Here is a 17,338-nt window from a genome sequence, read left to right as displayed (position 1 = left end):
ATGATTCATTTCGAGGTTGGGAGCAGCACAAGCTGATGACAGACGAGCGAGTCGCCAAGCCACGCGTTCCATGGCGCATACATACTGTGAGGTGATGTGAGAGTGTCTGAATCGGGATAGGGGCTATCATCAAACCTTCCATTTTGGGAGAATACTGAACGTGACCTGCTTACGCAATGATTCCTGCTCTGTACCACTACTTCCGCACACCGCTGCCCTACGCGCCGACGCTCGCGCTGCAGGAACGGATTCACCAGATACAACTACTCCAGCGCAAACTCTCGTGTCACAAAGACATTCTGCTGCTACTCCAGCACCGACCGGTCTATACTTCTGGGCGGCGGCAAACGGAGGAGTCGACACACGATGACCGCGTTAGGCTGACGCGAATGGGGGCGGACTTTATCGCCTCTTTACGTGGAGGAGAGCTGACGTATCACGGCCCGGGCCAAATTGTAGGCTACCCGCTGCTCGACCTTTCGCGGTCATCGCCACCTATTTCGGTGCGCGACTATGTCTGCCGCCTGCAACACGGGCTGGAGCAGCATCTCCTCGAGCGTCACGGGATCAGACACGCGCAGTCAGAGCATACCGGCGTATTTCTCGATGCACACACCAAGATCGCGAGCATTGGCGTCCAAGTGCGACACCGGCTGACAACGCATGGGTTTGCCATAAATATCACCAACGAGCCGCGCACGTGGTTTGACCAGGTAGTCGCGTGTGGGCTGGCGGACGTCAGCGCTGGGTCTGTGGAGGGCGTAAAGGGGGAAGCAGTCGATATTCATGCAGAAATTCCCCCGTTACTGGCCAAGTTCGGGTCTTTACTTGAACGCGACTTTCGGCCGATGGTACCCGAAGAGGAGGGCGAGATCGGAGAACTCATCCTGGCGGCGGAGGAAGAGGCGCGCAAAGCTGGTCCTTGGCCATCGGCTCCGCGCAATCAATAGTGGTGAGCAGAGTATATCATGCATTGTCATAGTCATCTCTGCATGAATAGACAACTTGCCAGAATCAAACATGGAAACAATCCACGCATCCAACATGTCTTGAGCAATTGTGCATCTGATTCCTTAGTTTCAAGCAGAGTCGCTGTGTTTTGTTGTTTTACTCGAAAATCCAATAACTAGGACAGCGAAACAAAGGCTTCGATCCATATGAGCCTCTATGGTCGTTTATAATGTTCGTCGCCGCTCACGTGAAAGGCCTCTGAATCACTTCGGGAGCCATTGGACCGTTTTGTCTCTCAGCTCTCAAAGTCTTTTTGAGAGTTTCTGTCGCTTTTTCTCGGACAACTAGATTCGCCATCTGTGTCAGAAGGAGGTGACGAATCTCTTTTCCGCTTCGCTGCTGCTCATGGTCGTCGACCGGGTCAGGCTTCGTTTGGGAGTAGGGTCAAAGCAGGGATTTGCTTCCAAGAGTTTTCCTCTGGGACACCAGGACAAATTCTCAATACTAGCGAACATGGTTTAATTGGCCACGACGCCGATTTTGCTTGGCTTTCGGCCCACCACCTTGCAGTCTCAAGCCCGTAGTAAAAATGATTATTGTTGTTTCATTCTCAAAGTGCAAGTCGCGAAACTTCGTTGAACCGTAACGTGGTCAACGGAATACTTGAGAGAGTCAACTGCTTTGAGCTACATGCAACGCATCTCGAACACACTCCATTATTGCCTTGATGCCCTCCATTCCAACGCTGATACGAACCTGCAGCTGATCAGTCTTGTTGGAACAATGTGGATTCTCCTACCAAACACTCCTCCACGCCGCGCTGTTCAAGCCACTCCATTTTGTCTGGAGGATAAGCGAGCGCTGACCAGGCCGTGGCTAATGTGAAGACAGTGCCGAATGTGGGGGTTCTATAGCACTGCAGCGATGTGTAGAATGCTTTGGCGGCATCGAGAGAAGTAAACGTGACAGAGAGAAGAGATCCATAGCCCGTTTCTTCGAGCCCAGCTTCGCTTGCCAGAGGGTTCCGCACCTGGTCGAAGTTTTCGCGTGCGCGATACTTCGGGTAATGAACCTATCTCATGTTCAGCCAGCGCGAGAGTGCAAGTGCTGGCCTGTTTTACCGCTTTCAGGACAGAGTCGCGTGCCCCACCGATTCGAGAGAGCGGATACAACATATCGCCCAGCTGTTCAGCGTGACGATTGGTAATCGCAGTCCGCTGCACATAGCCTCTCGAGTTCAGTTCAAGAACGAGTGCGTCATGATCAAAGAAAGTGTCTTCATAAGTTGCGTCAAGAGTGCTCTTGAATCGAGGATAAAATGAAGATGAAGGGTTCAACAAGATCCTGGAAGATATATGCGAATGAGACGGAAGGTTTTGAGGGAAGGTGATGCATCATACGCGCCAGCCAAAACGTTGGCAAACCCACTGAAGAGTTTGGTCAAGCTGCTCACAATCACATCGCAATGCGGCAAGAGTTGAACATTCAAAAGTCCGCCCACGCTTTCATCCACTATAAGGGGAACACCGTGACGACGGGCAAGGGTCTGAAGCCGGTCAAAAATGACTACCCATTCGTTGGAGTAGTCGTCCTACATGAAGTTTGAGAATATTGGTGCTCTGTAAGTGGGGATTCCCGGGAAAATCGGTGAAAATAGCGAGAACCGCAGGCTGAGCGGGTGTCCCAGTGTTGAGTAAGGCCTCCAATTCATCCATAGTCTCATCGGTGAAGAAGTGGTGTCCAGGAGAGCCAGGAAGATCGACAAACTTATATGTGTCGCAATACAGGAGACTGCAAGTGTTGAATAAAACTTGTCAAGATGGGAGCAGCCGTGACGCACTTGACATGAGCAACTTTGACATTGTTCTTTGGAGAAACGAAGACATTTTGGAGCAGCTTGTAGGACTGCCAAATAGCGTGCATCCCAGAAGAGTACAGGTATACGTCTTGCGCTGATACCCCTGCAACACCTCGAATGTTGACGCCACCAAATGTTCCAGAGAATCGAGTCCGCAGGGCGTGCTTCGCTGCCCCTGGAGAAGAAAGAGGCGTGTGCTTGGCATAATAGTCTCCAAAACAATGGTCGTGATTGGATGGCGGAAGGCTGAGAGGCTGACTAAAGTTGCCTTTCGCCCGCTGCACACATATCTCCGCAAGACGCGGAGAAATCCCACATCCAGCAAATATGTAGAACTTCATAGCATCTTTTGACTCCGCTGTGAATAGCGCGGCGAAAAGAGAGTGGCCGGTTGGGACATTTGCGATCTGAGTTGCATCTCTCACCACACAGAAAGATGCGGGAGCGATAGTTTCTAGGTAGAGGCGAAACTCGTTGGCCAACAGCTCGCTCGGAAAAATGAAACAACTTTGAGTTTTGTCCGTCCCCAGTGCGTTTAATATAAAAGTCGAAAGCTGGAAGGCTTTTCAGACGGTGGAATGGAAATTCAAGCGTGTTAGGACCCGGGAAGCTCCACCAAAGGGTGATTCAAAAATTTGGGTTTTTGAGGCCCAAAAATCGCGATTTCCTTGTCCAAAAAATGGGTTTTTGAGACAAAAATTCTGAAAACCTTCTTCAAAATATGGGTTTTTCAGGCCTTGGGGAGGTTCGCAGGAAAGTTTTAGACTGGCCTGTGCACCACCGAGTACCAGATGCCTTTTGAGAGGAAAATCACCCCAAAGAGTGTTAGTTCAAAGGTAAAAGCGGCGCAAGACACTTTTTGACACCTGCAAAAATTACCATTTTTAGCAAGTGTCACACAGTGACATGTCACGATCCTTCTTCAAAAATGGGTTTTTGGGGCTCAAAAAAATGGGTTTTTGAGGCCAAAATCTGGAAATTTTTTGAATCACCCTTTGGTAGAGCTTCCCGGGTCCTAGCGTGTTGCATTACTTCTTCAACGTGGGGGTGTATCGAGAACCGGTGATAGCTGCTTTCGGAGTGCTTCATGAGTTTAAACGCCTCGATTTTGCCCATTGACAAGCTGACGTTGTCTTCCCATTGCGGCAACGAGTTGCATAGGGTATGCGGTGTCTGAGGGGGAAGGCAGGTTCCTGTTGGGGGAGTTGGTTCAAGGAGCATTTGGAATAAGATGATATGCACTTGACACTACGCGCTTTTATAGGTCGGGTACTACCAGAGTAACCTACACGGGCCACCTGATGACAGTCTGCGCTAACTGAAATGGTTCTGGACTTCGCTGCGTTATTCATTGCCGCATCCTCTTGTTCGGAATAAGTGGTTACCACTGGTTGGGCTTCCTTGGACCTTGCTTGTTTGGTTCAACCAAAAGTGTATTAGTCAGCGAGCTCATCTTCATGGAATTCAAGAAAAGCTACAAATATGTAAAGTGCACTCCCAATGGCAAAATTACAGCATAGCGATGAGTATGTTTTAACGGTAGAACAGCCATTCGTCCCAAAGATCAGCGATAAGTTCCCCTTCACCGTATTTAAAGGTCATTTGTCGGCCCTCCTGGCCAAAAGTACACAGCGTCTCAACACCAGCGAGAATAGTGGGCCATATGCCCGATCGTGATTTATTTTCGGCCCACCATTCTGCAATCTCGAGTCCGTAATCCATTCTCGACTTCACCATTGTGATGAACGCTAGCTCATCCACCCGGTTTTTACCCTCGACCATGAATCCCAAATATCGAAGCCGATGAGAAGTTTGCGCCAACCCCCGCATAATATTCGTTATCTGATCCCAATCGGGCTGTTCCTCGCTGAAAAGCATGCGCAAATCATTGACGGATTTGATATTTTCAAGAAATTTGAGAGCAAGAATAGTTGGGCTGCCCACTAAGCGGACACTCCGCAAGACACAACCGGAACGATGGACGAGAAGAACAAGCTGCTCGATGAATTCCAACTCGTCACCTTCGACTCTGAAAGCGACTTTCTCGAGACCAGGAAGTTGTAGATATTCCAAGACCTCAGGATGCGACGCATAGAGCTGGCAAAGTCCCTGCAAGAAAATAGGTTCCGTTTGTTCTGGCCAGCTTACGTGATCGTCAAAGGCGACATGGATGTACACTGTACGCAGGTTTTTAGCCAACGAAAGGATTCCCCGATGAACTTCCCAGGGGGCATCCAAGCAACACCAAGTCAGTTCGGATGTTGGAAGTGGAGCCGGAAGGAAACAATGTTCGTTTGCAATCGTTACTTCACGTAGGGATGGCGCTGTTTCTAAACAGAGAATGGGCACATGATCATCGTGCACAACCTCTGGGTCATCCCAGTCCAGGCGAACACGGCGTAGTCGAGGAAAACGACCGATTAGATGATTGAATTCAGGGAACAGGGCTGTTGTAAGGGTGAGCGATAGTTCGACAATATCTTCAGAGAGTTCGGAGATTATATCGAATGCCGCGGTTTGAGGCTCACGCAGAAGTGATTGAGAGCCACAGAAGTGAACAAAAAGGTCACGCGCACGCCTGACATGGGTTTGTAGGAGAGGCAAAGGATAAGTTATTGCGTCGTCCTCGTCCGAAAAGACGACAATCAAACTAGACCAAAGACTGGGCATCGTTGTCGCGATAGCTCTCCAACGCGAGCAAACATGCGTGAGTGACCAAGGGCTCCAGCGCATGTCAAATTTGCGGAACAGAGTGGCAAAGTTTCGTCCAGCAGATTCAGGAAGAGCCAGTAGCTGAAATATTTCGGCGAGGAGTTCGGAAGGGAAGCGGCGAAGGGGGGAAATCGCGCCTTTTATTCGCGATTGCTTGGAGATGAGCGTTCCTTTGTGCTTTCGTCGCTCTGCTAATTGGGCTTCAAGCTCCAGAATTTCTTTTTCAACGCGATTAATATCGTGTTGAAGTTCAGCAGAGGCTCGAGTAAGTGGTAGGATTTCTGTGTCAAGTGGAACATTATTTGACGAATGCAACAGTTCGAAGGCGCGTGTGCCTGGTGGTGGCTCTTGCGTCCATTGACTCCATTCGGTAACTTCGGTTGACATCGTCAACAATGTCTGTGCTTAGTCAATCATCTTCATGTCACGGACGTAACATCGATTATCTAAGACAAAATTTCCATCATGTCCAACGTGAATGCGTTCGGAGGTTCGTGGGCCTCACTCCCAACAACATTGACACCCTGGATGTAGGTCATTATTTGGCTTGTCTAGTTATCTTGCTAAAGCGAACAGTTTCGATGTAATCCAGTCCTTGGGCCACACTCAAATGACACCAGTGCAAGCGTCAACTATCCCTCTGTTCATGCAAAACAAAGATGTCGTCGTAGAAGCGGTGACTGGCTCTGGAAAGACCCTTGCATTTGTAATTCCCGTTCTTGAACGCCTAATACGTCGAGAACGAAAGCTGCGGAAACAAGAGATTGGCGCACTCATTATCAGCCCGACGAGGTATCTCTCAATTTCTCGGCATTATTGCGTAGCTTACTAGACGATAGAGAGCTCGCGACCCAAATTCATTCAATATTCTCGTTGTTCATATCTGCTCAACCTCAACCGCTAAATGAAGACGAGGACGAGGATGAACCTCAAGTGCTGGAATACCCTGATCCCTTGCTCCTAATTTCCTCCGACGCTTCCTCCCCCGCCCAAGATGTGCAACGTTTTGTTGAGTCTGGTGCCGACATCGTAATCGGTACTCCTGGCCGAGTAGAGGAATTTTTGCTCGGAAAAGGGAACGCTGTGGTTAGCGTGAAAGAATTGGAAGTACTGGTGCTTGATGAAGCAGACCGGTATATTGCTCGCTCTGACTGTGATTTCTTCTAAAACAACAAGGTTATTAGGCTGTTGGATCTTGGCTTTCAAGCGGCTCTGACGCGGATTATCACTCATCTACCCAAACAACGACGAACTGGGCTCTTCAGTGCAACCATGACAGATGCAGACGCGCTGTCCGAGCTTGTTCGCGTTGGATTAAGAAACCCTTCCCGCATTGTTGTCAAAGTCCAGTCGAAGAAACTCGGGTCGACAATAGAAGAGCGAAGGATACCTGCCGGGCTGAAAATCCATTACGTTGTTTGCCGGGCCTCGGAAAAAGTCGTGCAATTGACGCAAATCATCGCAGCAGAGGTTGCTGAACACAAAGCCTCTCGATTTATCGTGTACTTCGCTACCGGGGCTTGTGTAGACTATTTCTACCGGGTTTGCCTATCTGCGTTGGCAAAGTTTCTCTTACTTATATCAATTAGATTCTACAAATACTCCTTCCCCAAGGAACTACTTTGTTTTCATTGCATGGTCATCTGCAGCCCGCAGCCCGTACTCGCACTTTAACTTCGTTTTCGGACTCCCCTGCAACCTCAACACACCCAGCGATACTCCTGGCGACCGATGTAGCTGCCCGAGGTCTCGATCTCCCACTACTGGACACAATCATACAGTTTGACCCACCATCTGACCCCAAGGCATTTTCCCATCGTTGTGGCAGGACAGCCAGAGCTGGAAGGAGTGGTAGAGCATGGGTACTGCTCGTTGGACGGGAAACGACTTACGTGGGTTCGTTGTTCCTTAGATTTACTTGTTTGTACTCATATAAGAGCCAGATTTCTTGGCCATCCGAAAGATTCCCATCACTGAACGACCTTACTTTATTCAACCCCGCGCTCAACAACTTCCCAGTACCGCGAATGAGGATGATAGTACATCCCTGCAGTATGAAGATGATCAGGTCGCCGAGTTTTTATCACAAATCCGTGCTCTGCTCTTGACAGACCGCGCAATACACGATCAGGTGCGATTTCCTTTTTGAGTCCCCACATTTTCACCTAATATTCCAAATCTACAGGCTGCCAAAGCTTTTGTCTCGTTTGTTCGTGCCTACTCAAAACATGAAGCATCCTATATATTCCGCGTCAAAGACCTCGATCTCGTTGGCGTAGCTAAAAGTTACGGGCTGCTTCGTCTTCCTAATATGCCGGAAATGCGAGATTTATCGCGAGAAGGATGGGAGGATGCATCTCTCGATGTTGGTTATTTGTTTTGTTTCTTGATAGTCGCTGATGTGTTTACAGTGGAATGTATTCTCGTATGCTGACAAAGCTCAAGAAGCGAAACGCATAGCCGCAGGAGCAGCAGCTGCCAGCATTCCCGAGTCTGTCCGTGAAAAAAAGCGATCTGAGCGTGCGGAGAAGAAAAAAATCAATACGGCATGGAGCGACAAGGTAGTCAAAAAAGAGGAGAGGGACAAGCGACGAGAAAAGAAGGATAAGAAACGCAAATGGTTGAAGATGCAAACTGAGGAAGCAAAAGAGAAAAATGCTGAGGATGCTGACACTGTGGGCCAAGAGGATGATTGGGAGGAGATGGCGCGTGAGGAGCGAATGGCGAAAAAAATGCGCAAAGGGCAAGTTAGTCGAAGTGAGTTCGATGCCGAGTTCGGGGACTTGGATACCTAGATAGCTCCAAATCCAGACTCCGACTCAAAGAAAACCATGTGACGAATTTAAAGTAACACCCACCCCCTTTGCTTATAACTAAGTCGTTTGGTGCAGCTTGGCCCCAGATCTGCTATCGCACAGCTCTCTTTGGTCCATTACTCACCCTCGCTGTGGCGCCACAATCAGACTTGACGAAATCTTGTAACGATGCCGCCAATTTTCGATAAACCCACCGTTGAGAAGTTCCAATTGGAGGCGGTATCGGAGAGTTTGGATGCTCTGTATGCTTCTACCACTCTTTCAACGTAACATACGACAACTTTTCGGTCGTATCAAAAACGAGCGCGCCAGTGGGGCTATATCCGAGTCGTGCAGCTCGCGTTTTCTGCCTTGTCTGCCTTGGTGCCGTCCAACCCAGCTCAAGCTCTTACACTTAGAACATGACATACAACACTGACAAGAAGGTCAGTCGTCGCTTTCCGCGGTTTGGGCGGCACACTCACCTAATTTCGAGCAGACTCAAACCATTCCTTCAAAGACACAAGCCAGTTCGTCGCGAACGAGCCCGTTGAAGCGAGCTCGCCAGTCATGTCGCAACCCCCAATTTCCCCGGATCCGACTCCAGCCCAACGAGAAGATGTGTTTTCTGATTGAAGCGGCTGGTCAGTCGTCGCTTTCGACGCTGTCGGCAGCAAACTCACCAACGCAGCCCTTGCAATCAATCTCTTCTCTCTGCACCTTAAAGATGATTCTGAAACCATCCGAGTCACCCACAACGACGCATAAGCACGTGACCAACAAGGACTCTGTTTAGAACCCCCATCTCCATGCCATCTTTCACTGCGCTACACGTCGCCATTATTCACCGCATATGCGAAGAGCTGGATATAGAGGATATATTCTCCCTTCGACAGGTATGCGCCAAGTCACTTTGTGTCAACAGAACCTGACAGAACCTCATTCTTAGACATCCCGGCTCTTATGTGATATGACGCGGTCGAAAATTTTGTGGATTCGAAGGATAAAGGCGCTCGAAGCCAACGAGGCATTGCTACCCTCACATATTCCAGACTATCGTCATCTCGACGGCTCGCTTCTCGAATCTCTCACTCTACGATTGACTTCTGTGGCGGAGAAATGGGCTCGCCGCGACCTGACTCCAACCAAGTGCTTTTGGATTTCCCTCCCTCACTCGATCACATGGCTTCGCATGGTGGACGGACCAGACCGTCGAAACTAGCCCTGTCCAGGTCCATGGACGCGACCATGGACATGGACCTTGGACATGGACGTCCCGATTTGGTCAGTCGGATCATGCACGCCGATCCCGATCAGAGAGTGTAACGTGCGTTACATGGGCGTCCACGACTAGGTAACGGCCGTTACTTCGTCGTCCATGTTTTGGCCTGCCGTAGTGCTTTGGCCCGGTACCTGGAGCACCGCTTGTTTTATTCCGCACCGCCACACTCAAACACGACATGGCCATGTGGCCTTATTGTGCGTCATAGAGCTTTGACCTTTTTTTTTTTTGTCTAATACCTGACTGCTAGAGCCCGAGGGAGCATATATGGAGCCGCGTTCTGCCTCCTTTTGTTGCCATACATGTCCGACTCACTCCCCTACGAAACTATCGTTCGCTTCATCGAGCTAGCACGGCTGATCAAGCCAGCACTGAGCTGGTATCAACCAGAACACATCATGACACCATTGGCGGCGCTTCCCGATAACTACCATACCTTCTTCATGGCAGCTTTCGACCTCAGCGACAGCGAGTGCCGGAAAGCATGGACTAGTCTCCGAGAGCGTTCATGGGCATATGAGCTTGACGACACCGAGCTGCTTGCACTGCGAACAAAGTATCTGCCAGTTTTCCTAACCCATGGTATCCCGCGGGAGATTGGTGTGTGTTTCGTGCCCACTCTGTCGGTTTTTTTTTCTCACAGAACAAGGACTGTATTCATTTGATTCACCCCACCGTTCTTGCAAGGATGAGGCCTGCGCTAAACGACTTTATGCCGACCCCAATGCATCCCGCTCTCGGGATTTGTCATCAGCCTCGGCCTCCCGCGTTCCAATCACAGTCTTTACCAAGGAATTTGGCGCTCTTCCCGACTTTGCAACATCACGCAAGTGTACGCGTGAGTACTGGCCACATCATCTTGTTTATTTGCACTGATTACACCGTCTAGAATGTAACACACGGTACTATCACAACTACCTTGTCGACAAGAACTGGCGTCACTACTATCCCGGCAGCTCCATCGACTTCATGCAAGTATCCGGCCACTTCTATATGCATCGGGACGTCGCAGAGCTGTTTGCCAGCATGAAAGTCAATGCATGGTATGTTTCTCTTATATTCACTTCTCTGCCTGTACCTAATCGGCTGCTTTAGGACCTCTGGCACCAATTGCGCCAAAATTTATAACGAAAGCAACAAGGGCCACGCTATAGCTCGTTTTCTGCCTCCCGACTGGCCATACAATCTCCAGCTTGACGTCGAGAAGGTCTGGGATGATATGATCGCCGATGGAATCGAAGGAACAGGTGCAGACGAGGATGAGGATGTCGAGATTGATGAGGATGGTGTCTGTCCGGACAAACCCTCTGTGGGGAACCAGAAGCCAAAAGCCCGATTTGGTCGGCGTCGTACCCACAACGAGGAGCTATGTGTGATGTCCTGTGGTGTTATCGTAGGGCGTGCAACGTTCTATGGGTCGGAAGCCCCCAACGGTGTTCGGGTATAACATCCGCCGCTTCCTGTCTACGTATTCATATACCTGCACAGAAGTTCTGGAAACGCCTGTTCCCAACGCAGCGGTCCCTTCCGCAGGTCCTCTGGCACGACAACAATTGCCGAATCGTTGCCATGCTCCGCTCCCAGGATGACGACTATTTCAAGAACTGTGCGCTCCCGGTTGACGTTTTCCACTTCAAGTGCAAGCATAAAGAGTCCGACATTGAGTGTGGTCGTTACTGCAACCCATATCGATACACCCAGCTGCGCACAAAGGAAGGGAGCTGGCGGTTCAACTCGTCGGCCGCTGAGCAGACGAATGCATGGTTTGGCGGATTTCAGGCAATTGTGCAGGAAATGTCAGCAGAGAGGTACGACTTCTTTCTAGATGAGATGATTCGGCGGCGAAATATGGCAATGGTCGAGCTCTCCCGGCAGCGTGGCCACAACCCCCACAGTATTCCTAGATCTGCACTATTGTAACATATTTACAAATTGTTCTTATTGCCGCTTTCATAAAGGTCATTACAATCTACTCTTCGTCATCCGAGTCCAGAGTCAAGTCTATAATCTCGTTCCTGTCAGAACTTCCCCGCGGTATAGCTGTCATCTCCACCGACTCAGACTTTATCACTGTCGGAGCACCCAGTGTTGCGGCACGTGCCGCCCATGCAGGGAGGTAGAGCGTCGATCCCGAAGCAAGCCATAGGCGATATATAGTGGACTGCTGCTGCTCTGTCACATACCGCATAACCGCATCCACCGCTTTATTCTCCGAGTCGGGATGCAATATGCGACCGAAGGTATAGCTTGCTTCCATCGTCACCTTTGCTTGAACATCGCTGACGTTGAGATCTTGCTGGATGATACGAGACACGGCCTCCGGAATGAGAACCTCATCGATAATGATATTATATGAGAGGCCGAGGTTGCAATGCAGGAGATGGGGTTGATTCGGGAAAAACAAGGAGATGATAGGGAAGAAGATGGTGGTGCCGACCTCGCCATAGCTGTATATCAAGTAAGAAAACAGGGAATTTCCGAAAGCCAGAATACACGTACTATCCAGTACTAATCTTCGCCCGATTAGGATGGAGCATCTGAGCATGCACAGATGCTAGCTGGTGGGAGGTGCCGTTCCAATGCGTCACCCGTTCCTTTGCCAGCTTGAAGAAGTAACTGAACTCTGGAGAGTTAACGACCTCCTGTAAGGTGCCTTGCAGGGCAAGCAGCCGCTCTTGGAGACCACCGAAATCAGGCTCCTCAGGCCACCCTTTATTGCGTCCAATAGGAAGATCGCGAAGCTCAAACCTATGGCGCTCGCAGTAGTCCCCGCTTGCTGTAATATTTGCAAGTTGTCGATGCGAAGGGTTGCCGGGACAGGGAGAAGGGGCTGAGATTGTCTTCAACTGCTCGCCGCGTTGAACCAGAGTGGATGACGGCGTTACGGGTAGTGGTTCGTCACAAAACATGCACAACTGCGCCAAAGGAACTGGCTCAAGTTCGTCATTAGGCTCCTCTTTGATGACAGCCTCTACTCGGTCAAGCAGCGCACCCAGATTATCGAGAGGTTGTAGCGATGGGAAGGGTGCCGGAGGTGGGAGTGAGATGTCGGGAAGAGAGTCGAAACGGATCAGATGTTCCGTCATTGGTGTCGATGTTGGAGAACTGGGCTCTGCTCGTACTGCATTGATTGCCCGTTGTCGGTCCCAATGATCAGAATGGAAAAGATTGCCGAATGAGCTGCTGCGCTCAAGGATTTCATGCGCGTTAACCTGCTCGCCAAGATCCTGTAGAATGAGCAGCAGCTGCGCCTCAGGAACCAGGACCTCCTCAATCAGCTCCGATTGTTTCAGTTTGCCTCGAGCCAGCGCAAACTTTTCAGCGGCCGACCGAACAGTGTCGCGGATGACATGGTATCCCAACGGTCCGAAACTAAAGATGAAGTAAATCAGACATAATTAGCAAAAACAGAAGTACTACTCACTAGCCATAAACCGCTTTGAAGATCGACTGGGGGGGCAAGATGACGACGTTCCATTGCTCTGTGGTAGAAGTCGCTGCCAGATGGGTCTTCTGCGATATCAGCAAGTATATCGAGACTCTCGGCACTTGTGAGACGCAGGACAAATCCCGCATAGTTAATGGTCTGTGGCCAGAAACTCGCGCCGAGGATGTTTTCGAATATATCATGCTCCGCCCGGTGCTGACGGCAGATCTCTTGAAGCAACGTCGGGTGACGAGGCTCCCGAGTCAAACGCATAGAGCATCTGCTCAAGCTTGTCGGATGGTTTGAAGAAGAATGCAATACCACAGGCCCCACAGGACCCGAACAACTCGGCCAGTAGTCCACCATTCGTCTGCTGTTGCTGTTCAAGATCGAGGCTTCCTGCGGAATCGAAAGCAAGGTCTAACTGCTCGATGTCGAGTGATTGTGCGCGAGACGCTGGAGGTTGGTGTGGAACGGTGGGATTCGGTATGATTGGAGTTGGGGTACGAACTGTAGGAGCAAGGATAGAACTCGAAACCGTGAGTCCCTTGAGAAGCCGGCCAAGCGAGGCTTCAGGAATGTCACCGAGAGAGATATATTGTTGCTTGAGTTGGTCTGGCGCACTTTCCCAACCCTTCTCGTAGGGCCGGAGTGTTTGCCGACGGTGTTTTCGACCGAAGACATGCTGAAATGCCTGGTTGATGTATTTGAATGCTGGATCGCCCGAGTCGCGCAACTGCCGTACCCGATTCCACTTGTCATTCCACTCCTGAGCAGAATATGACGAATAGAGTCGACTCTCTTCATCGACAGGTGCTGCCGGCAGAGGTCTGGGTGCGGGGAGGTGGATTCGCCGCCGGCGGAGTATCGAGATGTGGCGTTGTTTTGTCTGATACCGTCGCATGACTCTCGGAGGCTGCGTCGGTGTGGACAGCTTCCATTCGTGGCACTTTGGACCTTGGGCTATTTGCTGGAGATGGAGCAGCCCGCTTGAAAGGCGGATTGACTGGAACGCGATTCTCTTCGATAGCGGGGCAGTCATCGTCGGTCCAAACATCCAATAGAGTCTCTGGAAGCCGAATTATTGTGCGGCGGGAGCGATCTACCACAAAGCCGGCGGAGACTGACATCGACGTCCAGGCAGACTCATTGTAGTCCCAGATTTCGACGCGGCGACCATCGTTCAGCCCAAGATCATTGATGAGGCCTGGAATTTGCGAGAGGGTACCGTGTGGGTATGTGGGAATGGACAGCCAGAAGGCCAGGGCCTGTGTTCGCTTCTGTCGAAACAATAAGTAAGTGTGGAACGACATAGAGAAAAGAATGCCTGCCTTGTAGTAGATTGAGATTCGCACCTTCGTCTTCTCTGCTTCCTCCAACTGTAGCTTCAAGGCCTTCGGCGTTTTGTGTTGTAGCCATCTCCTGCGACGCCACCGGACCACGCCATAACTCGCCGATTGGTTGCGCAAGATTGTCGCGCATATTGACTGGCTCAAAGACGGGCGCACCACCACCCGTCTTCTTCTTATTCTTTCGATTTGTAGTTGCCGCAACTGGGGGTTTCGCTGGCACAGTCAATTGCGCTGGAACTACCGCAGGAACCGCCGCAGGAACCACGCTGGAGTATCGATTATGGCTGGGGTCTTGTGGTTGGCAAAAGGTCACGGATGGAGGTCATTGGGTGACTGGAGGCGGCGAGACAGCATTTTTTGCAGAGGAATTCGATACATGTCTGCGAGCCTGGAGATCGGCACTCTGGATTGTTACAGGCCATTCTCCTATTCACCACGGGCGGCTTTGGGATGACTGGAGCGCGACGAAGAGGGCGGTTATACTGTGGCGGGATGAGTTGACCTGCTGCGCGGGCGTGAATCCGATAGATGAGCGCATCGGCATCCGCCATAACATAACGGGGAGTGTGAATGATGGTATGGCTGCATTGCAAGTTTTTGCACTGGTTGGAGAATGAGCAACCAGGGACAGAGTGATATAGCTATACAGCGTACCGTTTGAGCGATAGAACCTCTATTTCCGGGCGTGTTTGTGCCCTGGTGAACACGGAGAGGTCCCATTGGTGAATGACAGCTGCTGCAGTTCTTGGTTTGTCGTATCTCGGGGTCATCTACAGCAACAGTGGCCGGTGGTGGTGCCATGGAGGGCGGGAGAGTGGTGGTTTATGGTGGGGATGAGAGGGGCGACGGCAATGCGTCCTTTATGCTTGCTGCTGGTGCGCTTGGGCTCGGTCCATGCTTGGGCTTCAACGGCTGCTTGGAACACATGGCAGTTAGTTGGGGGAGCTTAGAATGAGAGGATTAGAGCTTACTATGGACGCTGCTCGTCGCTATGCGTAACAGTGTTGGTGCCACGAGTGGAGGAGTAAACGAAGGGCGATGACGGCAGCTCCGAGGCACGTGGATTGATTGATGTCAGCGTGATGACTCATAGTAAATCTAATCTATGCTTGTCCATCGGCACGTCCATCGCGTGGTCCACAGCTGCGCCAAAGCGACCACCAAAGTACGTCCAAGCCCATGTCCGCGTCACGCTCGAAACTTGTCCATGGACTCCATCATTGATCGGATTTTGATCCGGTCCATGTCCATGTCCATGTCCATGTCCATATGGACGTGGACATTGCTAGCCTCGACGTTCTCGGACGGACGATGGGTCTTTGTTGCGTTTTCAGACCAAAAAGTCAGCAAACTTGCTTGTTGGGATTTGTGGTGGCTGCAAGAGGGGTACACCAACCCCATCGTAGAAACTTGTCTGTCTGGGCGTGTCGATACGGCTCAAATAGAAATAACAGATGAGGGCATCGTGCTCGCCTTGGGACTTGACGGAGAGTGAGTATCCCTCAGGGCTGTTAGCGCTTGACTCAACATTATGCAGAGTTCCCAGTGTGCTTGTTGTCACAGTGCGAAGAACAGAGGAAGCCTACAGCTTTTATCAGCTAGCGCACATTGAAAACTCTTCGCATGTCCTAATGCTGCATGGACCACTCTTGGGTTGCGCTGTTCGCGATGGCGTCAATGTTCCCCATCTCGTCAACTGCAGGGATGGGACCATTCACGACATCAAGTCTCCAGCCGACATGGACGGTCCGGATTATCGTGTAAGTCGTATTCCCGAAATCAGTGTCGTTTTGAATCCATCTCAGAGTGTTCCCCACTTGATGACTATTGCGGGAGAAAACCTGGTCGTTGTCCGTTCCATCGGGATCGAAATTTATCATTTGCCTTCCTCATTGAGCCAACCCATCGTCTTCGTCAAACATATCACCACTCACAGGATATGGGAAGCCGTTGAAGCTCCAGCCTCCGCTGGTGCCAGCGCGCAACTTGTGTTGATAACTCGCTCAGGCCTCGAGACTATAACGATCAATAACGAACTCTTGGATCCCCTCCGCGAATCAAGCCTGTCTCTGGTTGCTCCAGCGCCGTCGTGTCATTGTCGTGGCCCAACCCCCTGCAACTATCTCTACCACAATGTTCCTTGGTCTGGCCTTTCTGTTGGCCAATCAGGTCGTCGGTGCATGTGGGTCTCGATTTCTCGTGGTGCAAGATGCGAATACACGGACCCATATATGGTTTACGCCACTCTATCTCCAGCACACAACAAGATCCAGCCCATCTCCTGGGAAGAAATAAACCCAGATGGTCCTGCGCTTTGGGCGGTACCTTGCATTCACTTCGATGATGCGCTTGGGACTACTGTCGTCGGGAATTGCTTTGGAGAACTTGCGTTTTATGATTTGGATGACCGTTCGCGTGAATATTTATGGCTCTCTCGGGATGATTTGTGGACACGTGCAATTCCGTCATCGCAAATGCTCGATGTGTGTAATACCAAATCAGTTTTTATCGTGCTAACACCATAATTAGACCAAGCCAGTTGCACTTGACGTCCTTCCTTCACCCATTGCCGACTCCGCCAGTTTCGAGCTAGAGCAGTTGACTTCTCACTGGGCTCGAGATTTATTGAACAACGCTCCTGCATATACCGCAGACTGGTCTGATTACGAAGACGTCTATCGATGGCAAGGATTGCCCTGTGATCATGCTTGGCTTCTTACCCGTGCTTTTGGGTTTCCTGGTCGAGTTATTCCTCAGCGGTATTGGGACACGGCCCACGAGGATTACCAAATGATTCTCTTCCGGGTCGGGAAGCGCTACTTTCAGCTTGCGCCGGGCGGGTATAATGGGTTTGAGTCGTGGCCTATACCTCCAAGAAGTCCACAGGATGATGAAAACACAATCACGTGGAAGCTTATTGCGAAGATGGCCACTACACGTCGAACTGCTATTACGATGGCA

The 17,338-nt window shown here is 50.7% G+C and overlaps 4 protein-coding genes across 4 annotated transcripts; 3 read left to right on the top strand and 1 right to left on the bottom strand.

The window, feature by feature from the left end:
- Positions 1 to 176: 176 nt before the first annotated feature.
- MIND_01009000 (Coatomer protein) lies at positions 177 to 950 on the top strand (the record flags this gene model as incomplete). Its single annotated transcript, XM_037366686.1, has 1 exon — positions 177 to 950. The coding sequence occupies one exon, from the start codon at positions 177 to 179 to the stop codon at positions 948 to 950; it is 774 nt and encodes a 257-aa protein (XP_037216080.1).
- Positions 951 to 1,623: 673 nt separating this feature from the next.
- Positions 1,624 to 3,150, bottom strand: MIND_01008900 (PLC-like phosphodiesterase; the record flags this gene model as incomplete). Its single annotated transcript, XM_037366685.1, has 6 exons — positions 1,624 to 1,707; positions 1,751 to 2,023; positions 2,073 to 2,295; positions 2,352 to 2,497; positions 2,547 to 2,742; positions 2,792 to 3,150. The coding sequence occupies 6 exons, from the start codon at positions 3,148 to 3,150 to the stop codon at positions 1,624 to 1,626; spliced, it is 1,281 nt and encodes a 426-aa protein (XP_037216079.1).
- A 2,836-nt stretch (positions 3,151 to 5,986) lies between these two features.
- Positions 5,987 to 8,316, top strand: MIND_01008800 (RNA helicase; the record flags this gene model as incomplete). Its single annotated transcript, XM_037366684.1, has 8 exons — positions 5,987 to 6,051; positions 6,098 to 6,313; positions 6,361 to 6,654; positions 6,706 to 7,063; positions 7,111 to 7,417; positions 7,465 to 7,652; positions 7,707 to 7,886; positions 7,933 to 8,316. The coding sequence occupies 8 exons, from the start codon at positions 5,987 to 5,989 to the stop codon at positions 8,314 to 8,316; spliced, it is 1,992 nt and encodes a 663-aa protein (XP_037216078.1).
- A 1,378-nt stretch (positions 8,317 to 9,694) lies between these two features.
- Positions 9,695 to 11,518, top strand: MIND_01008700 (uncharacterized protein; the record flags this gene model as incomplete). Its single annotated transcript, XM_037366683.1, has 6 exons — positions 9,695 to 9,795; positions 9,849 to 10,198; positions 10,248 to 10,436; positions 10,488 to 10,641; positions 10,694 to 11,039; positions 11,087 to 11,518. 6 exons carry the CDS (start codon positions 9,695 to 9,697, stop codon positions 11,516 to 11,518), a joined length of 1,572 nt encoding a protein of 523 aa, XP_037216077.1.
- Positions 11,519 to 17,338: the final 5,820 nt, after the last annotated feature.

Source organism: Mycena indigotica (genome assembly GCF_014461135.1).
Source record: "Mycena indigotica strain 171206Taipei chromosome Unknown Mind.scaff0009, whole genome shotgun sequence".
NCBI lineage: Eukaryota > Fungi > Basidiomycota > Agaricomycetes > Agaricales > Mycenaceae > Mycena > Mycena indigotica.
The sequence above is the reverse complement of the archived record's forward strand: the minus strand, read 5'-3'. Positions and strand labels throughout refer to the sequence as shown.